General features: G+C 41.9%; 1 protein-coding gene across 9 annotated transcripts in view; it reads left to right on the forward strand.

Moving 5' to 3' along the window:
• Positions 1-21,812, forward strand: part of LOC129833381 (nuclear factor 1-like) — a 71,755-nt gene that overhangs the window by 36,948 nt on the left and 12,995 nt on the right. For 4 of the 9 annotated variants that reach the window (XM_055897943.1, XM_055897938.1, XM_055897944.1 and 1 more), the window contains 2 exons: positions 1,134-1,217; positions 8,709-8,744. The exons of 2 other annotated variants lie outside the window; for them this stretch is intronic. In XM_055897943.1, coding sequence (XP_055753918.1) covers positions 1,182-1,217; positions 8,709-8,744 — 72 coding nt within the window. In that variant the 5' untranslated portion in view covers positions 1,134-1,181. Of the gene's footprint in view, positions 1-1,133; positions 1,218-4,451; positions 4,634-8,708; positions 8,745-21,812 lie in introns of those variants that run through there. 3 more of the 9 variants (XM_055897946.1, XM_055897940.1, XM_055897947.1) reach the window with 3 other exon arrangements.

The following is a 21,812-nucleotide window of genomic DNA, read 5'->3' on the forward strand; positions in this document are numbered from 1 at the left end:
ACACACAGGCACACACACAGGCACAGATGCCCCTTCAGTGTTAAAAGGGAAAGGGAAAAGACAAGAGTGCTAACCTCTCATTGGGTGGGATATGAATAGCCTGTGTTCCTAGCCACAGCTTGGTTAGCCAAAGTCTGGGACTTATTATAGTGTTGTGTGTTTATGCATGTGTCTGTGTGTGTATTCCTTCAAGTATTGTTCCTGTGTTTTCTCGCTCTGTGTGTGTGTGTGTGTGTGTGTGTGTGTGTGTGTGTGTGTGTTAATGTCTGTTTTTAGTGTATATAGTGTATGTTTACCAGGTACAAGTTAAGAGTAGCATGCATTCAGAGTTGGCTTCCAACAGTGTTTGTTCCTGTTTTGTGAAACTTGAGAAATCCGGATTTAAGGTTCTGGAAAATAGGATTTTTCCCCAGCTCTCCATATCAAGGTTTCCTCCCAGCTATGTTGTCTGGGCTGGCCTGCCTCAATTGACGGCAGAATTGGAATGGATGCTCATTCAGCGCTCAAGGCCCAGCTGGTGTGTTCCACAGCATACAAATGAACTGTGCTGAATGGAAACAAAACTTAGAAAAATACCTTTGCTGCATCGATCAGTGAATGTATGCCCCGTGTGAATGTTTTGTGCTGAATCAGTCACCACTGTGGGAGAAGTCACCAGGTGACAACCAGGGACAGGAAATGCCATTGTGTCAGTGTGTATTTTGTGGTGTGATCCAAAAGCAGCTGAAACGGTCTGGTCTACATTCTGGTGCTAGCACCGGAGTTCAGGCCTGCATCATATATGAGTTGGCTAGTGCACATTATGAATCATGCTTTGTGTGTGAGTATAAGAGGGGTAGGGATTTCCATTAGAGATTCTGTACAGGATGCTGATATTGCTAGACTAAACTGTAATTGGCACATAATTTCTGACCAATAATAACAACAATAGTAATAATTATAATTATAAGAACAATAATAATAATAATAATAATAAATAAATCATAAATACATAATAGCAATAAAATTATAATGATGTTATTATTATTATTCAAATTAAAATTATGTTGTGTTGTGTGCTGTATTTGTTAAGGAGTTGTTTAAAGGATGGTAAATGCATTGATACTATGAATGATTGTTGTGTTACGTTTCAGGCCACCGAAACCTTTCTGGTGAATGAAGACCCCTCCAGAGGTCCTGGGATGCCTGAATGCTTTGTAGTATCAGATTCCTACAGGGTATGCATTATTATTGTTATTATTATGATTATTTAATGTGTTATTTGAGTCATTAGTCATTATTCTGACTGATGGTCTGCTTTCATGCTCTTGGTAATTGCACCACAATCATAATGTCACTCACAGCTCCCTCTCTTCAGCTGCAAACCATTACAATCATTATTTCCACACACACTTTAAGAAAAAGGCCTTGCAACTCCGCCGAAGCGCCCTTCCCTCGTGGGAAAGAAAATTATAACGATAATGTGCAGCATGCAGAGTTGTATAAAATGAAAAAAGGACAAAAAAAACCTAGAAAACTATACACAGTTGAAAAAAACATGCAGCTTTAAAAATTCCACCCAGCGAGCGCATTGGATTTACAGCGATCGGCCTGAAATGAAATGGTAATAAAAAGAGAATTGCGGGATGGGGGAGTGGGAGTCTGTGGATGACTGAAAATGTGATTGTTAATGAGGTGGGAGCCAGTTTTCTACTCTTTGTTTCCAGCTAAAGCCTTTTGCCAAGTTATAGAGAATCTGGGTTGCTACAGTGTATTGTGTGTCCCGGGGTACAGAAATGAGCCATAATGGGAGGTAATTGAGTATCGTGGTTGGTGGAGAAGTTGGAGAGGGGAGAAGCATTAATATGACCATATTAGATATCAGGGCCAGTGAGTTCAAGGCCATTCAGAGAAGGGTATCTGTACTCACCTCCTCATAGGGAGGTTAGGCCCCACACATCGCATGGCTACCATGACACATCACCACTCCAGCTACCTCAGAATCCTCTGTCTGTCCATTTTGTCTTCATATATGAGGGAGTAATTGGTTGGAAACCCTAATTTTAGAGCACAAACTTTGAACCCTGTGAATTCTGTGTGTAACTTCTGAGTCGTATATTTTAGTTGTTCCATAGATTCTGTGTGTTCGTGGTATACAAAAAAACAACCCTTGCAGATGCTGCTGCTACAGTACTTCATTATAACAGCAAATCCATGATTGACTTTACCACAATGAGTGTTGTAGCACAGCAAATATGTATATTCCAGCGTGTGAAAAGGAGAGACTCAAAAACCATAGCATATGGCTCTACCATGTGTTACTTAATGAGCGATTTACTCCCATAGACCACTAAATGTGGGGCTCATTTAAGGAGCGATGCTGGATGAGTGTTTGCGTGTGTTGGAGTCAACTCAACTCTATAAAGGAGGAAAACAGTTTTTGATCCCCTTCGAACCCACTCTCTGTAACCTTTCACTTTTGTGGTCCTGTGTGCTTTTTATGACTTCAGAGACAGAGAGACAGAGAGAGAGAGAGAGAAAGAGAGAACCTCCATGAATACACTGAGTTAGACAGAGACTACAACTTGGGAACAGGATTCATTCCACCTGCTGTTACACAACTGCCCAAATGATGTGTATGTTTGTCACTCTGAAAGTTAGTGCTTATCAGAAATTATTTTGGTATATAATTTTCAAAATATCAAGGTAACGTTTGTCATTTCAGTCATTTCATATTCACGGATGGAATTAACCGGTATGGAATGCTGTGAGCATGACCTTTTGTGGCGAGAAGGGGAGGTTACAGTTCTGTGGTCTGCACAACCCCCTGACCACACACTTTCCCTCCCTCCCTCCCTGTCTGTCTGTCTGTCTGTCTGCCTGCTTGTCTGTCTGTCTGTCTGTCTGTCTGCCTGCCTGTCTGTCTCTCTCTATATCTCTCCCTCCCTCCCTGTCTATCTCTATATCTCTCTATATCCCTCCCTCCCTCTCTGTCTCTCTCTATATCTCTCCCTCCCTCCCTCAGTCTCTGGCTCCCCTGGTTGTGTGCAGTATAATTGGCCACACAGAGCCCAGATCTCTTTGTTTCTCCTGCAGAGGCTTGCAGTGTAAATGCACAAGCAGTAGGCCTCATAAATCTGAGGGACTCCAGTTGTCAGATCAAAATTTCAGCTCCACAATGACTTTACCCCCACCAAACACTATACCACACTTATACCACATTTTGTTTTGGTAGCATACAGTATGTTCTTATCACAAGCATTTCGCTACACTCGCATTAACATCTGCTAACCATGTGTATGTGACAAATAAGATTTGATTTGATTTGATATCAAGCAGTCCTCAGGTTGGGCTGTTTTTCATGTTCAAGTCAACTTCATTGTAGTAAATGTCCCAAGCCAGACCAACAGTGTGGCTCTGCTGTTTCAATTGTAGTCGCCTTTACAGGTTTCAGTCTGGATCTGATGTCTGATAGTGTTCTATACACTCTGCAATTAAATGTCTTACTTGTACGTCGGCCTGGGATGGAAGTGTGCACTGAAATTCAGTCAAGATGCTGAAAGGGCCTTTGTATCAGGGGGCAGAAACCAATAGAAGTAACACAAAACTTGCAGAACACTGACAAATATTTTTTACATTTGTTTCACAAACTAATTTATGCAGAGGCAGTGTAACTGTAGTGTAATAACAATGTAATACTATTTTAGGTAAACCCATTCATTTACATAGCTAGAGTAAAATGTACTTACTAAAATGAATCCAAACCAAGATCCCAGTGTTGGTCAATTCCAATGTCATTAAATATTTCGGCGACCTTCTCGTTTCTCAGATGGAAAACAAATGACATTTCCAATATTTTAAGTCAATCTCTTAATATCAAGTCATTATTTATCAACATTATATGTCTTTATTGTCGGCCATAGGCCCCATATGAAGCATCACCTTTGACCTTACAGCAATCATATTCTTATCATTGCATGGACTTTACTAACGGTAGGCCTAATAAGCCTATAATAATATTCAATAGAAAACACATCAAAACAAAATCACATCGTAGCTATAGCAAATGTTTAGCTCATTGCAAAATACAATGCTCAGACTGGCGGACCTTCTGTAAAGCATTTTACCTTCTCGTTTAGGATATAGTCTACTCTACACGTCGTACGGATAAAACGCTGGATATTACGCATTCGGCGTTCCTATTCATTTAACCCTCGTAATAACATATTTGTTACCCTAAAGAAAAAGAGCGGTGTATTGTCATTATGCATGGTTACTGAGTATGAGCTGAAACGACCGGATTAAGCAGAAGTTTGCCACCGCATGATTTACGAAGTTGAGAGATTCATGTTAATGATATTATGTTGTATAGCAAACACCGTCGCCCCTGATCAACCCCCCCAAAAAAATATCAGTGCGCACGACAGGAGAATCGGTGAAAGAGGGTGGGAGACAAAACTTTTTTTCCCCAAAAGTTTGTGTAAGCTTTCACTTTCAGCCTTCTAGGCGGGGTTACAGTACAGCATGGAGTGAGCGAAACAGGACGGCGAGCGATTGCAATGCAGCACTACAGCGAACTTCCATCCAATTTAAATAAGCTCTCAAATTTTCATTTCTAAAAATAACCATGTACTCCCCGTACTGCTTGACACAGGTAAATGCCATTATTTCATTGTTATTGCTTAGTATACAGTCGGTGTTGCGGGTTAGATTAGTGCTCCCACCATTTGCAACTATGTAATAGTTGAATTTGAGCTTATTTGTTACTCTCTGTTCCTTTCTGATAGTATTTACCTTGTATCGCTGACACTTTTTCTTCTTAGATGGCATTTCTTCACAGGGCTTTCTTATGCGTTTCATTGCACATGGTTTTGGAGAGAAAATGGCGCTCCTCCCGAATCTATTTAATATAAAAGGAGGGGAGAAGTGGAGGAGGAGAAAGGAGTGAGTGTAGAAAACTGGACTGAACTTTAGTGTTACATGTGATGGTCTTACATTGACATTTTCCAAAATGTTGATCTCACAAACGCTTGGCAGTGATAGAGGCTACATGTGGAAGCGTGACCGTTAAAAAGCTTTATCCGCTAACGGTTGAATCTGTGACAGTCGAGGGCTTTAGGTCGGTGTGTGCTGCCGCCAGTTCTACAGTAGCCTACACTTGTCAACCGTGCTCGATTCTGATTAATATAACGTACGTATTTAGTGAAAGTAAATGGTCGGGAATATAATGTATATACTATTTTACGCACGAGTATCTCACTGCATATATGCGCCATAAGGATTATTTTCAAGGTTCTGGTCATGCCCCGTTGATGTTAACTTATTTTAGTGACTCTGGTCCACTGTACCTAGCACAAATACTGGATTTAATCTGCGATTATAAACTCTTGACCATTTCTGTTCATAGTAAAACATCCATCCCACAATTTACAGCCAATAAATATTCCATAACTTTGAATAAGAAACCTACCTCTGATGTTTTACTCTGTGCTGCTTTTCCCTTAATGTATAACATACTTTCAACTATACAGTGCATGTCCAGACCCTACAACCTGGTATTTTTGGTATACATACACCATACGTTGTAAAGTTCATTCATATTCAATAGGGAATTACTCTGGTACTTCCACATGCAATATTCCACATTTCTGAGGACAGTTGGGAAGATAGGAATAGTTTATGAGTTGAACAGCTTATTGTCACTAATTGGTAATTGATAAGGTCCTACCAAAATAAAACGTACTTTTGTAAAGCAATATAGAATCTCTTGCTATATAATATAACTAAATAAATTATTGTTCAATATGCTCATTAAATGTTAAATCTGTCTTGATATATTGTATTTGTTAAAACTGGAGAGTTGATCAGGTAACAGTTTCAGAATCTACATGATCTTTTTTTAAATCAAGTATTCAAGACAAGTTTTTTGGGAAAATATATATAAAGCTTCTCTTTTTTCATGTTATGAAATGATAGTCTATTTGTCCTGGAGGAAAGAGAGTATTAACAAGTATTATAGTGCCTGTTGTAACTTTTGCGGAGATATGGTCAATGGATTGTAACAAAAAAGTGCATTGCACAGTCATAAGATAACTGAAACAGTTAGTTATTTAGTTTATGGATGTGTTTAAAACATCATGTGTATTAGTAATCGTCCAATAACTTCTCTGTCAAATGAACAGTGATTTAAGGTCAGGCTCCATTCTAAAATGACCAAATGTCACACATCATTGCTTAACTTTTTTGGACTCACCAAGAACCCTAAATATATGAGGTTCAGTAACTATTCATTTATGACTTATGTGCAATATCATTACTCTTGGAACTGGAAATTTCCTTAGCTTGTCAAAGTAACTTGGAGGGAAGCACCAGAGAAAGCTCTGCTTGAAGTTGTACTGTCAACAGTATATGTTCACAGATAAATGTGACATACAACAGGGGTTATTGAGCCCACTGACTGAAATATTTAACATATTTTAGCAATATAAATCCACATAATATAAACCTACAAAGTTCCTTGGTCTAAACTGAATCGTGAGGCACCCATCATTTAACTCTCTGCATCAATATATTCCTGGTTTTGCAAAATCATTTTAGTCGTCTGCTTTTCTTTTTTCTTTGCATTTCTGTGTAGATTTTTTGTTAGTTTATGGATTCTTTAAAAAGCCATGCCTTTTTCTGGGTCCAAAATGGAATGGTTGTTGATATTATCTGCAATTCTATGACTCTCCTAACCAGTGGCATAACTGTTGGAAATCTATTCCTATAAAGCAAACTTGTTTATCCCTTGGTTTCACTGGACAGTAGACTGCCAAGGCCTGTGTGATGTGTAATTCATTCCTGATTTTACAGTGTTTTATTAAAACAATTTTACTTCCATGCCTCTGACTCCTGTTACAGAAGCAGAGAGGGTGTTTTTCTCAGTTGCGGGCACGGCCAGTAGTCTGTTTCCATTTAAAACTGTAGAATGATCACATGTTGTTCTCTGTTCTACTCCCTGATTGACAGAAGCAGGACAAGGCTGATTTGAATACTTTTTTAGAAGTGGATATATATTGGAAGAGAGTGTCTTGTACTTTTTTTTAAATACAACTGAGAAAGAAAATAGGCCCACATATTTAAAAATGATGGAATGGGACTTTATCAGATGTACAGAGAGGAATCTCTATGTAGGCTCGAACTTTTCTCTCCAACAGTTTAGCATTGAGATTTTGGTAGTCCTATACACATATATCTTAATTTGCTAATGCATATTTATTTACAGGGTTTCTGGAATTGATAAATGTAATATTTTTACTAAAGCGGTTATACGGCAGTATGAAAAGAAAATGAAGCTTGCATAGAGCCAGAGATTTTTTTGTCCGTTAATTAAAATGAATTGGCAACATAACTGACTGCACATTCCGCACGTGCTGCACATATGCAGAAGAAGGCTTATAGGCTAAATCCTTTGGACTGGATAAACTATATAAATATATTATTAAAAGTTATACACTGACTGTATAGAGTTTGGTATGTTCATGCATTTTAGGGAGATATTCAACAAGAGAACAGCTTTGTGCATTGCACTCGTCCGGCGTGCGTGGAGCTTGCGCCTCTCTGCCCAGCCCAAGCCTCCTGTATTCCCTTCACTTCTGATGTGTCTCTTGTCTGCAGATGTAGACTCACATTTTTGTTTATTTAATTAAGCTTAATAATTAAAAAACGAGTGTGGACCTCGGATATGGCAACACAATATAAACAATCGAATAAATTATTAACAGTGGTAAAAGCCTTTCTGGAGAGTGGCGAGATGGATGGGGTGTAATAGAGGCAAATTATGGAAAGCATTCAGAGGTCCGGATATACTTTATTCGTGTGTTGTTTATAATAAGCATACATGTTTTATGATGTTATAAACATTACAATGTAAGCCCATACCAAAGTTATCTACAGTAGGTATGGCAATAGACTATACCAAATTCACCGTGTTGTGTGGCTGGCTGATATAGGCTATTGACTGAGTTTTTAGACACCATTATCGGAATAGCGTTGCCTTTTCCAGTCTTGCAGCACTACACTCTTAGAAAAAAAGGTGCTATCTAGAACCTAAAAGGGTTATTCGGCTGTCGAGAACCATTTGAAGAACCCTTCTGGTTCCAGGTACCTTTGAGTTGCATTTCGAACGCTTTCCACAGAGGATTCTACATGGAACCCAAAATAGTTTTACCTGGAACCAAAAAAATATTATCCTATGGGGACACCCGAATAACCCTTTTGGGAACCCTTTTTTTGTAAGAGTGTAGGGCTTTTTCATTTATGTCATAGGTACGAATAATCAAGCAGATTAGACCAGTAAAGCAGAATTCAACACCTTTATTCTCTACACAGTGGAGTATTTGTGATATTGAAAAATACAAATTACATTGTTAATGTTGTTGTTGTTGTTATAGTCATTATTAGGCATAGACTATTGTTAGGCTATAACACGGAAGCATGGCATGCTTGGCTTGTTCCCATAAAGCCACCAGGTCATAACCATTTTCTTTTCGCATTTGCCTAAGCCACTTTATGCTAATGATTTTGTTTATGCTCACAAGTTTATACAATAAATGAAATGTGATCACCCTATACTATTCTTACTCGTACGACATTTTAACATCCTCTTCTCTTTGCTCTCCTGCTCGCGGGACGGTGACCCCTGCGCGGGAATGCTTTTCACGCCTCTTAACACCCTCGCGACACTAAAGTATTGCACTACTCACCTTCTAAACAATCCATTAGTGGTAAGTGTTGCCCTATTATTTATTTTAAGGCATATATATTTTAATATGTGTTATATACATTTTATTAGGCATTGTTACCATATGTTGTTGTAGCCCATATTACTTATTTTTTTTAAATACTAAAAAATAAAAAACGTTCGTTTACCTTAACCATTCATCTTATTGAAAGGAAGCATAATTTGCTAAATGTATTTCCCACACGTTCGGACTTGGTTGAAAAGCAGTCAAGGTATAGGCACAAGGCCCAAAAATATATTGGCCCGTTTTTTTAGGCAACTCACTTCTAGTCAATCACTTTTGCTGTCGGCCTAAAGTCCTACTAAGTTGTTTAAAAAGCTTAACATACATAAACCAAAAGTTAACTGCGGAGAAAGAACAAGATGGCTATTTAATACAGTTTCGTTATGGGCCTAATTTCTGCAGTTTGTAGCCCCGCAGCACCGATTGGCTGAAAGTAGCCTACTAGCGGTCTATTCAAGCAGATAGGCCTAATGTTTAGCAAAAGTAACACACATAATTTCATGATGTCATCTAAAATTTGCAAACTTGTTGCCTTGAAAATGTATCTTGCTTTTCCCATTTTCATGCAATTAACCCTTGAGTGGCAAACCCAAAATGTTTTATCATTAACCCATTATTTGCATGCATGTTTGAGACAGAAAGACTAAATAGATATTTGTAGAATTTTTAAACAATTTAGTCCTAAGGAACATATTTCTTGTTGCAAGTCATCTTTGTATTGCAGATCATTAAATAATTCACCTTCGTCTTAATTACCTTCATGCCTACATTTGTGGCTTAATCAACTGCCCTAAATTATGTTAGGCCTAAGTGAGTATGTATTACTGTGTGTTGCTGCATGAAGATAGGCAAATATAATCCATGTTATTATCAGTTGTTATCAGGCATGGTGTTTTGAATTTAAACATATATCCACTGAAACCTCCATGTAGACATTTTGTGAGGTGGCCTTCCAAACTCTCCTCACCCATCCCCCTCCTCTCCTCCCATCTCCCCTCCTGTCCTCCACTCCCTCCTACTCTCCTCACCCGTCTCCTTCCAACCTCTCCTCACCCCTCCCCTCCTCTAACCTCTCCTCACCCCTCCTCTCCCCCCTCCTCCTGTCCTCTCCCCTCTTTCTCCCCAGGCCTGGAAAATGAGTTGGAACAGCTGTTCAGGGGATTAAAATCTGATGGAACCACAGTCTGAATAAACAGAAATGTTGGATTTTTTGAAGTAAAGATACACACTCATACAAACAGCCCCATGCACTCCCCAACCACACACACACACACACACACACACACACACACACACACACACACACACACACACACACACACACACACACACACACACACACACACACACACACACACACACACACAAACACAAACACACCAGAACCTTCCGTCCTACGTCCGAATGCGATTAGGCCGCTGTGTGGTTATCACTGGATTAGCCTGTGTTACAGGATCCACATGTTTTAGGCTGAATGGTAATGATGTTTTATACTGATTTTTAAGAGGCACTCGGACAGCACTGACTGTGGTTAATCCATGGAGCAAAAACAGAATTTCAGTGGGAAGAAAATTAGGCTTTCATGCCTTTTATAGAATTTCTATGGCGGACATATTGAATTATAATATTACTGTGCTTGAGTTCAGTTGTGCGGAGAGCAAGCCCCCTGCCCTGCAGTAAAGCCAATCAGAATGATCCAAAGAATGTATGTAGTCTGATAGTGCTTTTCTGATTGGTGTGGAATATAGCCATTGGAGTGAGCCAGTAGAAAAATAACCCCTGTGTTCCAGACAGCCCAAGTCAGTAATGAATTTAATGGACATGTGAACTTTATTATGTTCTCCTCCTCTATCCCTAGTTGAAGGTTGGAGTTACGGTGAAACCGGAGTCCCCCAATGGCCTTGTAGGTGTCTCGTGGCAGCGGGTGGCTCTTTTCCCATCATGTAATGGGGACACCGGCAGGCCACAATGCCAGACGCTCACAAGGACACTGTGTTCCCTTTACTTATTCATTCCTACCAGGCCACCACCACCACCGGCGGCCTCAAGTCTCCTTTGGTGGTTGGTTGGTGGTTGTGGGAGTTGGCAAATTCAAACAGCCATAAACAATGAGGTGGCAAAGCCCTGGTCTCTGTATTCACAGATATGGGCTGGCTGGTGGCTGGTGCTGTTATCTATTCCTCAGGGAGGAGGTACTGTGTCCTGGACCTAGAGATGCCTCGACTTGTTAACATTTAATGAACATATCAAGAATATTTAAAGGACATTTCAAGGTTTTGTTGATAAATGTTTTTGGAACATTTTCCATCAGACTTTGTAAGTCCATGATGGGGGCAGTGTTGTATCTCCCAAAAATGTCTGTCTATTTTATGTAGAATTCAGTACACTGTGTGATGGGGAAGACAAAGACTGGATGAATTGGATGTATTTTGGCAAGAGGGAATATAGATTTGAATTAAGTACCATGTAGTTTTTATCTCAAGCTGCATGCAGAAAAGCCCAAACCAACTGAGTCTCATTCAGTATCTGCACAGCTGTCCTAGCATCCATGGAGAATGGATTCCTATTGCTATTGCCATGGGAGTCTCCAGCCAAGAAGAATAGGAGGATATCCAGTGTGTGTGCAGAGAGAGTGGTGTGTGTGTGTGCGCGCGTGCATGCGCCGCACTGCCGTCTCCACCCTCCTGCCTTTCCCTTCGCTCATGTCACCCCTGGCATGGATTATGCTTTGGCAGAACCCTGGCAATGCCTTTAGCCCCAGTGCGGTTCCGTGGTCGCTGATATGTTGTGCTGTTGCCATGGCTACAGAACACACACACACACAAGCACAAATGACATAATTGAGCTAGAATATACATAGGCACACACAAATACTTCTGTACAATCTGGGAGAGAGAAGGGGCTAAAGTGAAAATGAGGCTTTCCCATACAAATCAACAGAGGGAAGGAGGGAAGGATCCCAGCTCCCAGCTCTGTCGGAGCTGTGGGCAATAAGGCAGCTGCATGGGATGGACTGACACGTTGGTACAGTATGTGCTTTCCATGATTAGTCATGAATCTAAAGAGTGGAGCACCTATTATCACCTATTATCTAGTATTTAGACCACTGACTGTCTGACAACGAGTTTGTCTGGGAGTGAGAGGATATGGTGAAGATGGTGGTATTTGTGTTAGAGAGGGTGTGGCAGCTGGGTTTGCAGAGATAGGCATGCCATGGTGTGGTAGCTAGAACGTGTTGTTGTTTTGACAGTTGAAAAGGTCTACAGTATGTTGTTCTTATTTCCTTTGCCATTTATTTCTCACCATGCAACATTCTCTCTGTTCTCTACCCATCCCCTGTGGAGTGTTAGTGTGGGGGAGATGATAAGTCCTAGTGTTTTTGCCTGATGGGCCCTATCTCAGAGGGCATCAGTGAGATATGCAGACCTCACCCACTAGCACTCTGTCACACCACTAGGTTTGTAGTGGGGTGTAATGGCAGTGTTTGAATTGAAAAGTGCCACACAATTCAGAATTGAGGGGATTGTATAGAGCTTAACAACACTGAGGGAGTCTGTTCTAGACGGAAATGTAGACTCCTGTGTCCCAAGTCTATCAGTAGTAGTGTTGTAATTGATTTATAAGTGATTTATAAAAACAGGTGGATGTGCTTTTAATATCAAATACCTCAAAATGTTTTGGGTTTGTTTGTCTCATACGGAGCATAAACTTCACATCAAGTGTGTGATTGGTAATATGAGAAAGAGCATGAAGATCCATTGTTTTGGCATGTCACAGGTCAGCAGCAGAGAGCTGCTGCTGCTCATTGACACCCCACTGAAGGTCACTACAGTAGGGGCCTGTTGTTTGTAATGGAGGTGGGGACCGCAGTCTGGTCTCTGACCTCAACTCCCACTGATCTAAATATACAGACCCCTCATTACATTGCTGCTGGATTCATCTGTATGAAATCTGAGCTCTATCTATTCCTCTGCCTCCCTCTTGCTCGCTCTCTCTCCCTACCAGACACAAACACACTCATAACCAAGCATGCACAAGCTCACACAAATATAGCACAATCTTACCTCTGAATCGGTAATATCTCCACATCTATTTTAACACACCCATCCAAAACACACATGTACAGTATGTGAGTGAAAACAGACACACGTACATGCACATTCAAACTCTCTCAGGCTTTATGCATTATGCATTAATGGACACATACACCGGCAAACACACACGCTCAAACACTTCCCACACCTGCACACACTTAAGCACGAGGCGCAGGTGTGCATTCTTGACTCTCCCTTGTCAGTCTGGTGCCGACCGTCAAAATCACAGCCAGCACCACTAGACCAGAGTGATGATTGGGGAGGTGGTGTTGGTGGGGTGGAGGGGGGCTGTTGGGTTGCCAGCGTACCATGTGTGCCAGCTCCTCGACTGACTCCTAACCCATATGGCACTTCACTCCCTAACCTCCCCCAAATCTGACTGTGGAAACATACTGCATTAGCACTTCTCCCTGCACCTGGCTGTGGCTGAAGAGACAATTATGTACATTAGCAAACAACTGCAAAATACCTCATCTCACAACAACCAATGTGAGGAGTGGTTGTGTGGGTGGGGGGTGGGGGGGGGGTAGTTTAGGGTAGTTGTAGAGTGAAGACGTCACCCAATGACGTCACATATTGTTCTCATGTAATGTTGCCATTTTGCAACTCTTTCTGATGAGCAGGTGAATCAAGGTGAAAGTTGATTTGTGGGTTTTGGCTCAATTAATGACACTACTTTAATCGTGTTTCCTGTTTGTTATACCTCATTGAGTTAGTGTGTTGAAATAGAATCGGTTTTGTTTGTTTTTCTAGCCTAGGGTGTGATGAATGCAGCCGTGAGTTGGAACCTGATAACTCTGATCCTCGATAAGATTACCAATCTGAAAATGATCACTTTATGATTAAAAGTTTACATCGGTGTAAACAATATGTTTTGCTTACATATTTTCATCAGGAATGAGAATGATCTACATCGGGTTAAATGGAGCATTTAATGGGTTAAACTTGGAGGGAAGGAGTTTTCCTGTCTTGGGGACGGGTGGAGGAGCATTGACGTTTGGATGCTAACAAACCCTCAAGTCAAGCTGTAACAAAGCGCTTGTAACCTTATTTCAAGAGCTGAAAAAATTAACTTCACTGTTGGGGCTTTGAAAATGACTTCAAGCCAGAGTGTTGCTTTTGACATGGAAACCTTTCAATTTGAGTGGAAAATGTTATCCCCCTTCAGCGATTTATTTTTAATTTTTAAATGTGCAATACTTAGGTTTACGTTAAGTAGGCTACAGTCAAAAATACAGATTGTATGTAACAACAATGCATGAAGAAAAACAAGGTCAAGCCTACATATGTCACCACCAGGTCCAATGGGGGACTTCATGACATCACTGTTGTAGCTCAAGGAACTGTGTCCCAACTCGCACTATGTTTTCACAAAGTGGGAAAAAGCTTCTCCTTCAAACATATGCAGGAGTTTAGAACACCAGCGTTGCATTGCTCCTTGATCAGCCCTTTCCCATACTTAATAAGATGTCTGCTTGCTTGAGGTATCATTTCTTTTAAAGCACTTTCTCATGTGACCACTCGTGATCTGAATGGAGAAACAATGTGCTCTTGTCATGGTCTCAGTTTTTAGTGCTTTGTTGAAAAGAGAATGAGGAAAAACTACAACCCTTGTCTAAAGTGTCAAGTTTATGTCAGTCTTTTTGGCACAGGATGTCTTGAGAATAACCTTGTAAAACCCAAACACATATCATTATCGTCATCAGTTAAGTTACTTTTTGCCATCTGCAGCATATTATGGGGACTGTCAAGTCTAGACATGATGGACCATCAAATGGTGTTGAATATCTACATCAAATCCCTACACGTTTGTTTTCATTTGTCATGTCGTGTCTTTTCCATTACCCAAATAAGGATAGTTCCCGACTTGGAGTTAGGACTCTTGTGGGGACCGCAATTCCCTGTATGTCCCTGTCATGCTACTAAAATGTATGATAAAGTAGGAATGGCTTAGGCGGTTGCAGAGGTGTACATTATAGTGGGGTTTTAAGTTAAAGATTTATGTTCATCATCTTTAGACTAGATGGAAGAGCTCCTGACCAAAAGACATGTCTCTAGTTGATCTGTTCTGTAGGATTTGCTTGAGTTAGCTGTGTGTATGTTTGACTGTGTAACCGGGGTCAATGTGCTGCTAACAGCTTAGCTTCCTCCGCTGTCCCATACTGGGTTCGAACCAGTGATCCTCTGCTTCACAACACACGTGACCGCCATTGACAATGCTCCAAAGGGTTGAGCCACTCAAAAGGTTCCAATTTAATGGCTCCTTCCGCGACATTTCAAGCTAGCCGTGGAGTGAGCTTACGACACGTTCTTAAAGCCGTTACATTTGCATAGAACATGTTTGAGCCTGAGTGATTAAAGTACATGTTTCAATGAGCATTCAAGGGCAATGTTGATCCATCTTTAAAATCTAAAACATTTGCAGCAGCAACTGCTCGATGTAAAAACAATCAAGGAGAAGAGAGTCTGTGTTTGGGCAATACAGTAGGTCGGTTAGCGCTCCAAGCCGTTCTTTTAACCAATGTGATTTGTTCGATCCCCCCCCCCCCCATCAATCAATACGGTGCATATTTACTGTAACTGAGCTCTATGTATATTTGAGAAAGACTCTTTATAGCCATGGCTGGTTGTATTCTCTCCTTGGAAGCGGAGTGTGATTAAAACAGACGATATAAGCGTATTGTATTTCCTAGGGGACTGGAAGGAATGTGAATGCATCATAACCATATTACTCTAGTTAGGAACTGTTTCTGTTGCCAAGTTAGTGGATACATGGGATACCCTCCCTAACAGTGGCTCTGCACAAACAGACAGAACCCAACCCAACTCCAACCAAAAACAGCCCCCAGAAAGATGTCTGCCTCCTCCGAATCCATCTGACATTTTTTGTTGTGAGAGAGAGAAGCATGTCGCTGGTGGGACTTTGGTCGGTACAATCCCTCCACTGTTAAAACAATGCTGCAGTTGTCTTCCATAACCTAATTACTCCCTCCAGGGGGAGAAAGACAACAGCAGGAGTTCTGATCTCCACTCTTAAAGAAAAGGCCTCATTCATTTCCCTCCACCACACAGACGGTCTGCTTTTCATTGGTCTAGGATTGGGTTTAGTTTGATAGTTTAATTACAAACTATCATGATATTGGAGTATAAAAGCTTTGTTTTATTTGGAGTCTGCTCCGGGATCTCTTATGAGAATGAGGAGCACTTTCTGTATTACGCCTAGTAAAACTAGTTGGTGTTTTGATTGAGGTCATTTTAACATATCTGACCTCTTGTCCTCTGCCCATAATGTGTTGGAGCTGGAGATTAATCAGGATATCACTGTTATCATGCTCTTGTTGATACAGGCAGACAGATACTGTAAAGGCACACAGAACTAACATGTCTTTCAGGTGCAACTTTTCTGTACAGCAGGCTAGGGAAAAAATAAAACATTGTTCCCTCTGTTTTTTATCACCTCCATCACGTACTAGCACTGGAAGGTTGCTGAAACGTTATTACAGTAATTGAACACAAGGAAGTCTCTACAGGAAGAAGGGAAAGGGATGTGGGCAGTAGCGTTTACCAATAGGAAAACAGAACATCACCCACCCCAGAACATCACCCACCTCCTATTTTACTTATTTGTTTATGCGGACTCAGAAAATCAGAGCTGCCATTGTATGACACAAGGCAAGTTTACCATTGTATAGCCTTTTTTTCTCAATGTTTATTGCTAACTTATTCTGGTTAAAGAAGTCTATGCATTTGGTTATCTGGGGGCTTTTCCTTCTATTATGTGGCACAGGCTTATAAACACAGAATAAATGAGTCATCATCTTCACATTCATTGACCAGAAGACTTTATGAGGATTTCTTTGGTTGACATTGAATACATGAATACAATTCATCTGTATATTAGTACAGCCCCACACAAATTCAGTTTAGTAACATTAGCTTTTTTGCTTAAGTTTTATTTGTTGTCAGTTGGTTCATGTAAATATAAGGGGTATGCTCTGATGCAGTGAGCGCCTACACAGTATGTCCATGTAGGCATACTCCATGAACAGGCCACACAAGGAGACCAGACAGTGGTGTGTCTCTGTGAGTGTTTGTGTTAGCCTGAGTTGCTTTCCTGTGCTGTGTGGGGCTGTGTCCGGCGTATGTGGACCCCGGCCCTCATTGTCGGCATCCTCAACGTTCTTCCTCTCTAGAGGGGACGGCAGCAGAGGAAGCTTAACTTTGCTGACATGAAGGAGGCTCTTCCTTCAGTCTCTCTACTGGTTGATTAACCCTCTCTGTCTACCTGTCTGTCACTGGGACTAACCATGAAGCACGTCTGGGGTTCTAATCTCATGTTTGGTTCACCGCATCAACGACAATGATGACGATAGTACCATTATTACACAGTTATCATTTTATTTCAGATATATAGACATTATGCTTGAACGTTAATCGCATTAATGCACTTTCTCAAACCTCAAAGAGAACATTATTTCTTTCTTGTTTTACATCTATGAAACAAGAAACAAACAAGTACCTGTCTTGTTTATTAAAATACCTTCCTTACTTTCCCCTGGATGATGAAAGGGAATTGAGTCATTATCACGTCAATGACTGCTAGATAATTGTACCTGTGGGTTATGTGAAGCGGCTCTATTTAATATCATCACATGAATCATTTTCATCTCTTCCCTCCCTCCCTCTGTCTCTCTCCTCCCTTTTAACCTCTCGCTCTCTCATTCTCTTTCTCTCTCTCTCTCTCTCTCTCTCTCTCTCTTCCCTTTTAACCTCTCGCTCTCTCTCTCTCTCTCTCTCTCTCTCTCTCTCTCTCTCTCTCTCTCTCTCTCTCTCTCTCTCTCTCTCTCTCTCTCTCTCTCTCTCTCTCTCTCTCTCTCTCACACACACACACACACACACACACACACACACACACACACACACACACACACACACACACACACACACACACACACACACACACACACACACACACACACACACACACACACACACACACACACACACACACACACACTTTTTCTCTTTCTCTGTCTTAGCAGAGGCAGTCCTTTATCAGACCTATTGCAGACACACCTACAGGAGTGTCCATGAGCCGCACCTCTATTAAACATACCCCCATTTGTGTAATTTGCCCTCAGCGGTAGTAAAACAAAGTACAGGGTGTTTTGGCCTTACTCAAGAACCGTGCAGGTGTGACTGACTGCAGATCAGCAGGCCTCATGGAGGACTCGGAAGCAAAAGTCTAATTGCTGGTTCTCAGTTTCCTCATGTGAGAGAGAATGGAAGAGAGATAGAAACATAGAGACAGGGGGGGGGGGGCACAGACATGGAGGGTGAGACAGTGGGGGTTGTGAGTTTGGGATGGCGGCAAAGCATTTGCATAAAGGACAGGGCAGTGTGCCCGGCTGTGGAAAGGGTTGGCATCACGCCTCACCGACTGGCAGAGGGAAGACTGAAGAGAGAGAAAAAAAAATGAGAGATGGAGAAAGACAGAGGGGGGGGGTAAATTTAGTCAATAGTGCATCCCTTGTTCAGAAAGAGGAGGGCCCTGGCTGTTGGCAGGAGAGCTGGATAAATCTCTAGTTTGATTGTGTGCTAGATTGCCCCTTTATTTCTTTGATTGCAAAGCGTTCAACACTCTGCAAGAGTAGTGTGCTTCCCTGTTTGTGCATGTGTGAGTTTTTTGTGCAAGCCATGATTGTCTCCTCACATGTTTCTCAGTCTATATTTATATGTAATCAGTGCATCTTGCAATTTAGAGTGGCTCGTAAAATGCTAACTCTTCCTAACCCTAAAGCACATTAGTAAGCTGTATTGTCCTCCATGGGTTCACAGCAGACCCTGGTCCAGACAGTTCTACTGCCTTACCCATACCTAGCCAATGCAATACCAAATGCTAATTTACTGCGTAGGCATTAATATATCCTCAAGACAAATGGACCACAAAACAGACAAGGAGACCGAGCTATTTGCTAGTGGCCTCTCCCTGCCCTCCAATCAAAATACGCCCAGTCCAAAGTGGACTCCGCCCCCACAGACAACACTCCACGAGTCTGGCTCAATCAGAGAGGACCCCAGAGTTACAATGCTGCAGCCGCACTGGCTGCACTGCTGATGATGTCATAGTAGTAGAGAGTGAAAGGGACGATTATCTAGCATGGGCTTGTTATTTCTGTCCCTGGGTATGACTAGCTTGTTACACATAAAGCCTGTAGTTACGACGGAGACTGTAATGATGCGTCATACTGTACTCTCGGGGCATATGTGTTTTTTAATTACTAGACATCCCTTTGATTTCTTATCCTGCACTGTTTGAAAGTGGATAAAGCCCATTAGCTTAGTTAAGCAGCAAGTTAACACATGCACGTGAGATCCCTCTTTTCACGTAGTGTTGAGATTCTGAATCAAAAGGACATGTAGTGGGTTCTTTTTAGACTGTGGCACGTTGTTGAGATCTCTGAGCTCTGGAATGAGTGACTCATTGCTCATAAAAATTTAAGTTCTCTCAACTACATGCATTGGGCCATAGAGATAACAGACTAGGCAATGTGCTATGAATTAAATCAGGCCCTATCAAGTAAAAAAAATACTTTAGATCTCTGAAAACAACATTGCTTTTTGTGACGGACATATTCAGTGAGCTGCCAAGTAAATTGTCATTAGCCATATATTTTAGCCTCGCTGACCATCGTTTGACAGATTGTTACCAGGGTTTAAGGAGATGAATTGAGATTTAATTGGTGAATGGAACTGTGGACGTTATTTTCTGTGATCAATACACTTCAATTTCAATTCACAACGCCAGAACTGATTGCTAAACAGTCCTTCCTTTAGTGTAATCATGTCCTCCAGAGGTTCAGTGTTTCTTAATGGAGGTCGACAGATTCTGGGTAGCTGCGGCCCGTCGACGGCTCTCTGAGGAGATAAACATGTTGTCTGGTGCAGAGTCAGCCAGCCTGTCACAGCACGGCGAGCCGCCAGCACCGTCACTGAAAGCAGGGCGGTGGTTTCCCTATTCAACTAAACATTCTTTCTAGACAGCGGCGTGGGGCTAGGGGTAAGAGGAGGGACAGGAGAGGAGGGGGGGAGGGCATGTGATGAGGTTCAAGTGGAAATCTCAAGTGCTACTACTGCCACCCTCATGAAGTCAGACGTTGTAGTGATATGCCTTGTCCTCTGTACAGTAGCCTTCTCACCTGTTTTAAAGGGTCTACTCACTAGTATGACATCATTAGCCTTCATCAGTATTATTCTCTATGTAAACATACTCATGTATTGCTAAATTTGTTTAAAATATTTTCTTGCACACCCTGTCAATAATATCCCATCGTTTCTCTGGAACACAAAACAAGTTTCAGCCTGTGTTTTAACTAAAGGCAGAAAAATATCAATTTGATATCTCTGTACACCATTACAACAACAAAATGGTTTAGATCAGTGGGTTCACCTGGATCTCAATGTTTTCACAAAGGTTTCAGGTCTTGACATGACACACCAAAACGTTTTCATGTTAATTCAGGCCGGTGCTGTTTGCTTAATGATCCTTGGCTTGATTTGATCTTTTAAGCTCAAGATAAATCTTCTGGGTAGTCCATTGGAACCATACCTCAATATCTAACACCGCTTCATGAGTACTCCAGTCAACTATGTGGTAGTGCAGTGTGATATAGATGTCAGTGGTACTGTAGAGTGGGCTGGGGAAAGGAGAGGTGGAGGTAGTACTAGCCCCTGCAGCAGCGTGGCGTGGCTGTGAGGTGACGACCCTGCGTGGGGCCGGTATGTGCCGTTCGTGCCTCCGTCTGATGGCTCCCCGGCCAACCCTGGGCCTGTGAGCACGCAGCCACCACAAATTGCTTGCAGATTGTTCACACATAGTAACGCGCTGGTTTGTAAACTGAGATAATTACAACGAATGCTAGCGCTGCGCTTCAAAAGTCTTTACACATCACTTGCTTGCCCACAGAGAGAGTAAGATTGTGGGGAGGGTTTTGCTTTGTTTCCCTTTAAGTCGAATTTTCACTCTCCTTATTTTTCTGGTTTAATGGTTAACAGAATTGATTACGCTGATTACAATGGAGAGTTACGAGGCTAGCACTGTACTCTCACTGTAGCCTACACTAATCACAATGAAAAACACTGGAGGTAAATGGGGGGCTCAGTAGAGCTTTAGCCTATGTCCTCAATCCCGACAGAAATACATTTTAACCCAGATGCGGTAGCTGATAGTGAGGTATCGGGAGGTGAATGTATGGCACTGGTACTTACAGACATGAATGTGTTAAAACAGAGGATTGACAGGACTTCGGAGGATATCAACAGGAAAGTAGGGGTGTGGGTGTGTGGGAGAACGTGCTGACTGACGTCAGTGTGCCAGTGTCAGTGTTGGCATATGCAGCCTTTGTCCCTTACTCACCTGCACCCTCAGAGCCGTGTAAAGACTGAACCCAAGGAGGGCATGCCAACGGGGGAAGGGGCAGACCAGACTGACACGCTTACCTGTGGCAGAAGCCAGGCAAGGACGCACACCTACTACCCTCTGTGAATGGCAAAGCCTGTATGAATGGCAACTTGAGTGTATATGCCACTTTGTGTATATGACGTCCATGTCTGTGGATGTGTTGGTCATTTAGGGTCTATATGTTACATGTACGTAACGGCCCTATTGGTCGTTCTGGCTCTGACAAGGCTTACTTACTTACTACTTAGGTTATATGTACATATTTGCACATACGTCTGTGCATATAATTTGGATGTCCCTGAAGTGATGGTGTGTTAGTACACTGGCATGCCTACGTGCCTGGGCTGGCATGGCACCCCCCTGCGGCCATGTGTCTCTCACTCACCCAGGAGCTGCTGCATGTGTCTGCCTGGCCTGGCTGACTAAGCCTCAACTGCCGCCCGCCCTACCTCTTATACTCTGTGTGGCCCGGCAGGGTCAGGGTCTGCCAGC

Source organism: Salvelinus fontinalis, chromosome 34, assembly GCF_029448725.1.
Source record: "Salvelinus fontinalis isolate EN_2023a chromosome 34, ASM2944872v1, whole genome shotgun sequence".
Classification (NCBI taxonomy): domain Eukaryota; kingdom Metazoa; phylum Chordata; class Actinopteri; order Salmoniformes; family Salmonidae; genus Salvelinus; species Salvelinus fontinalis.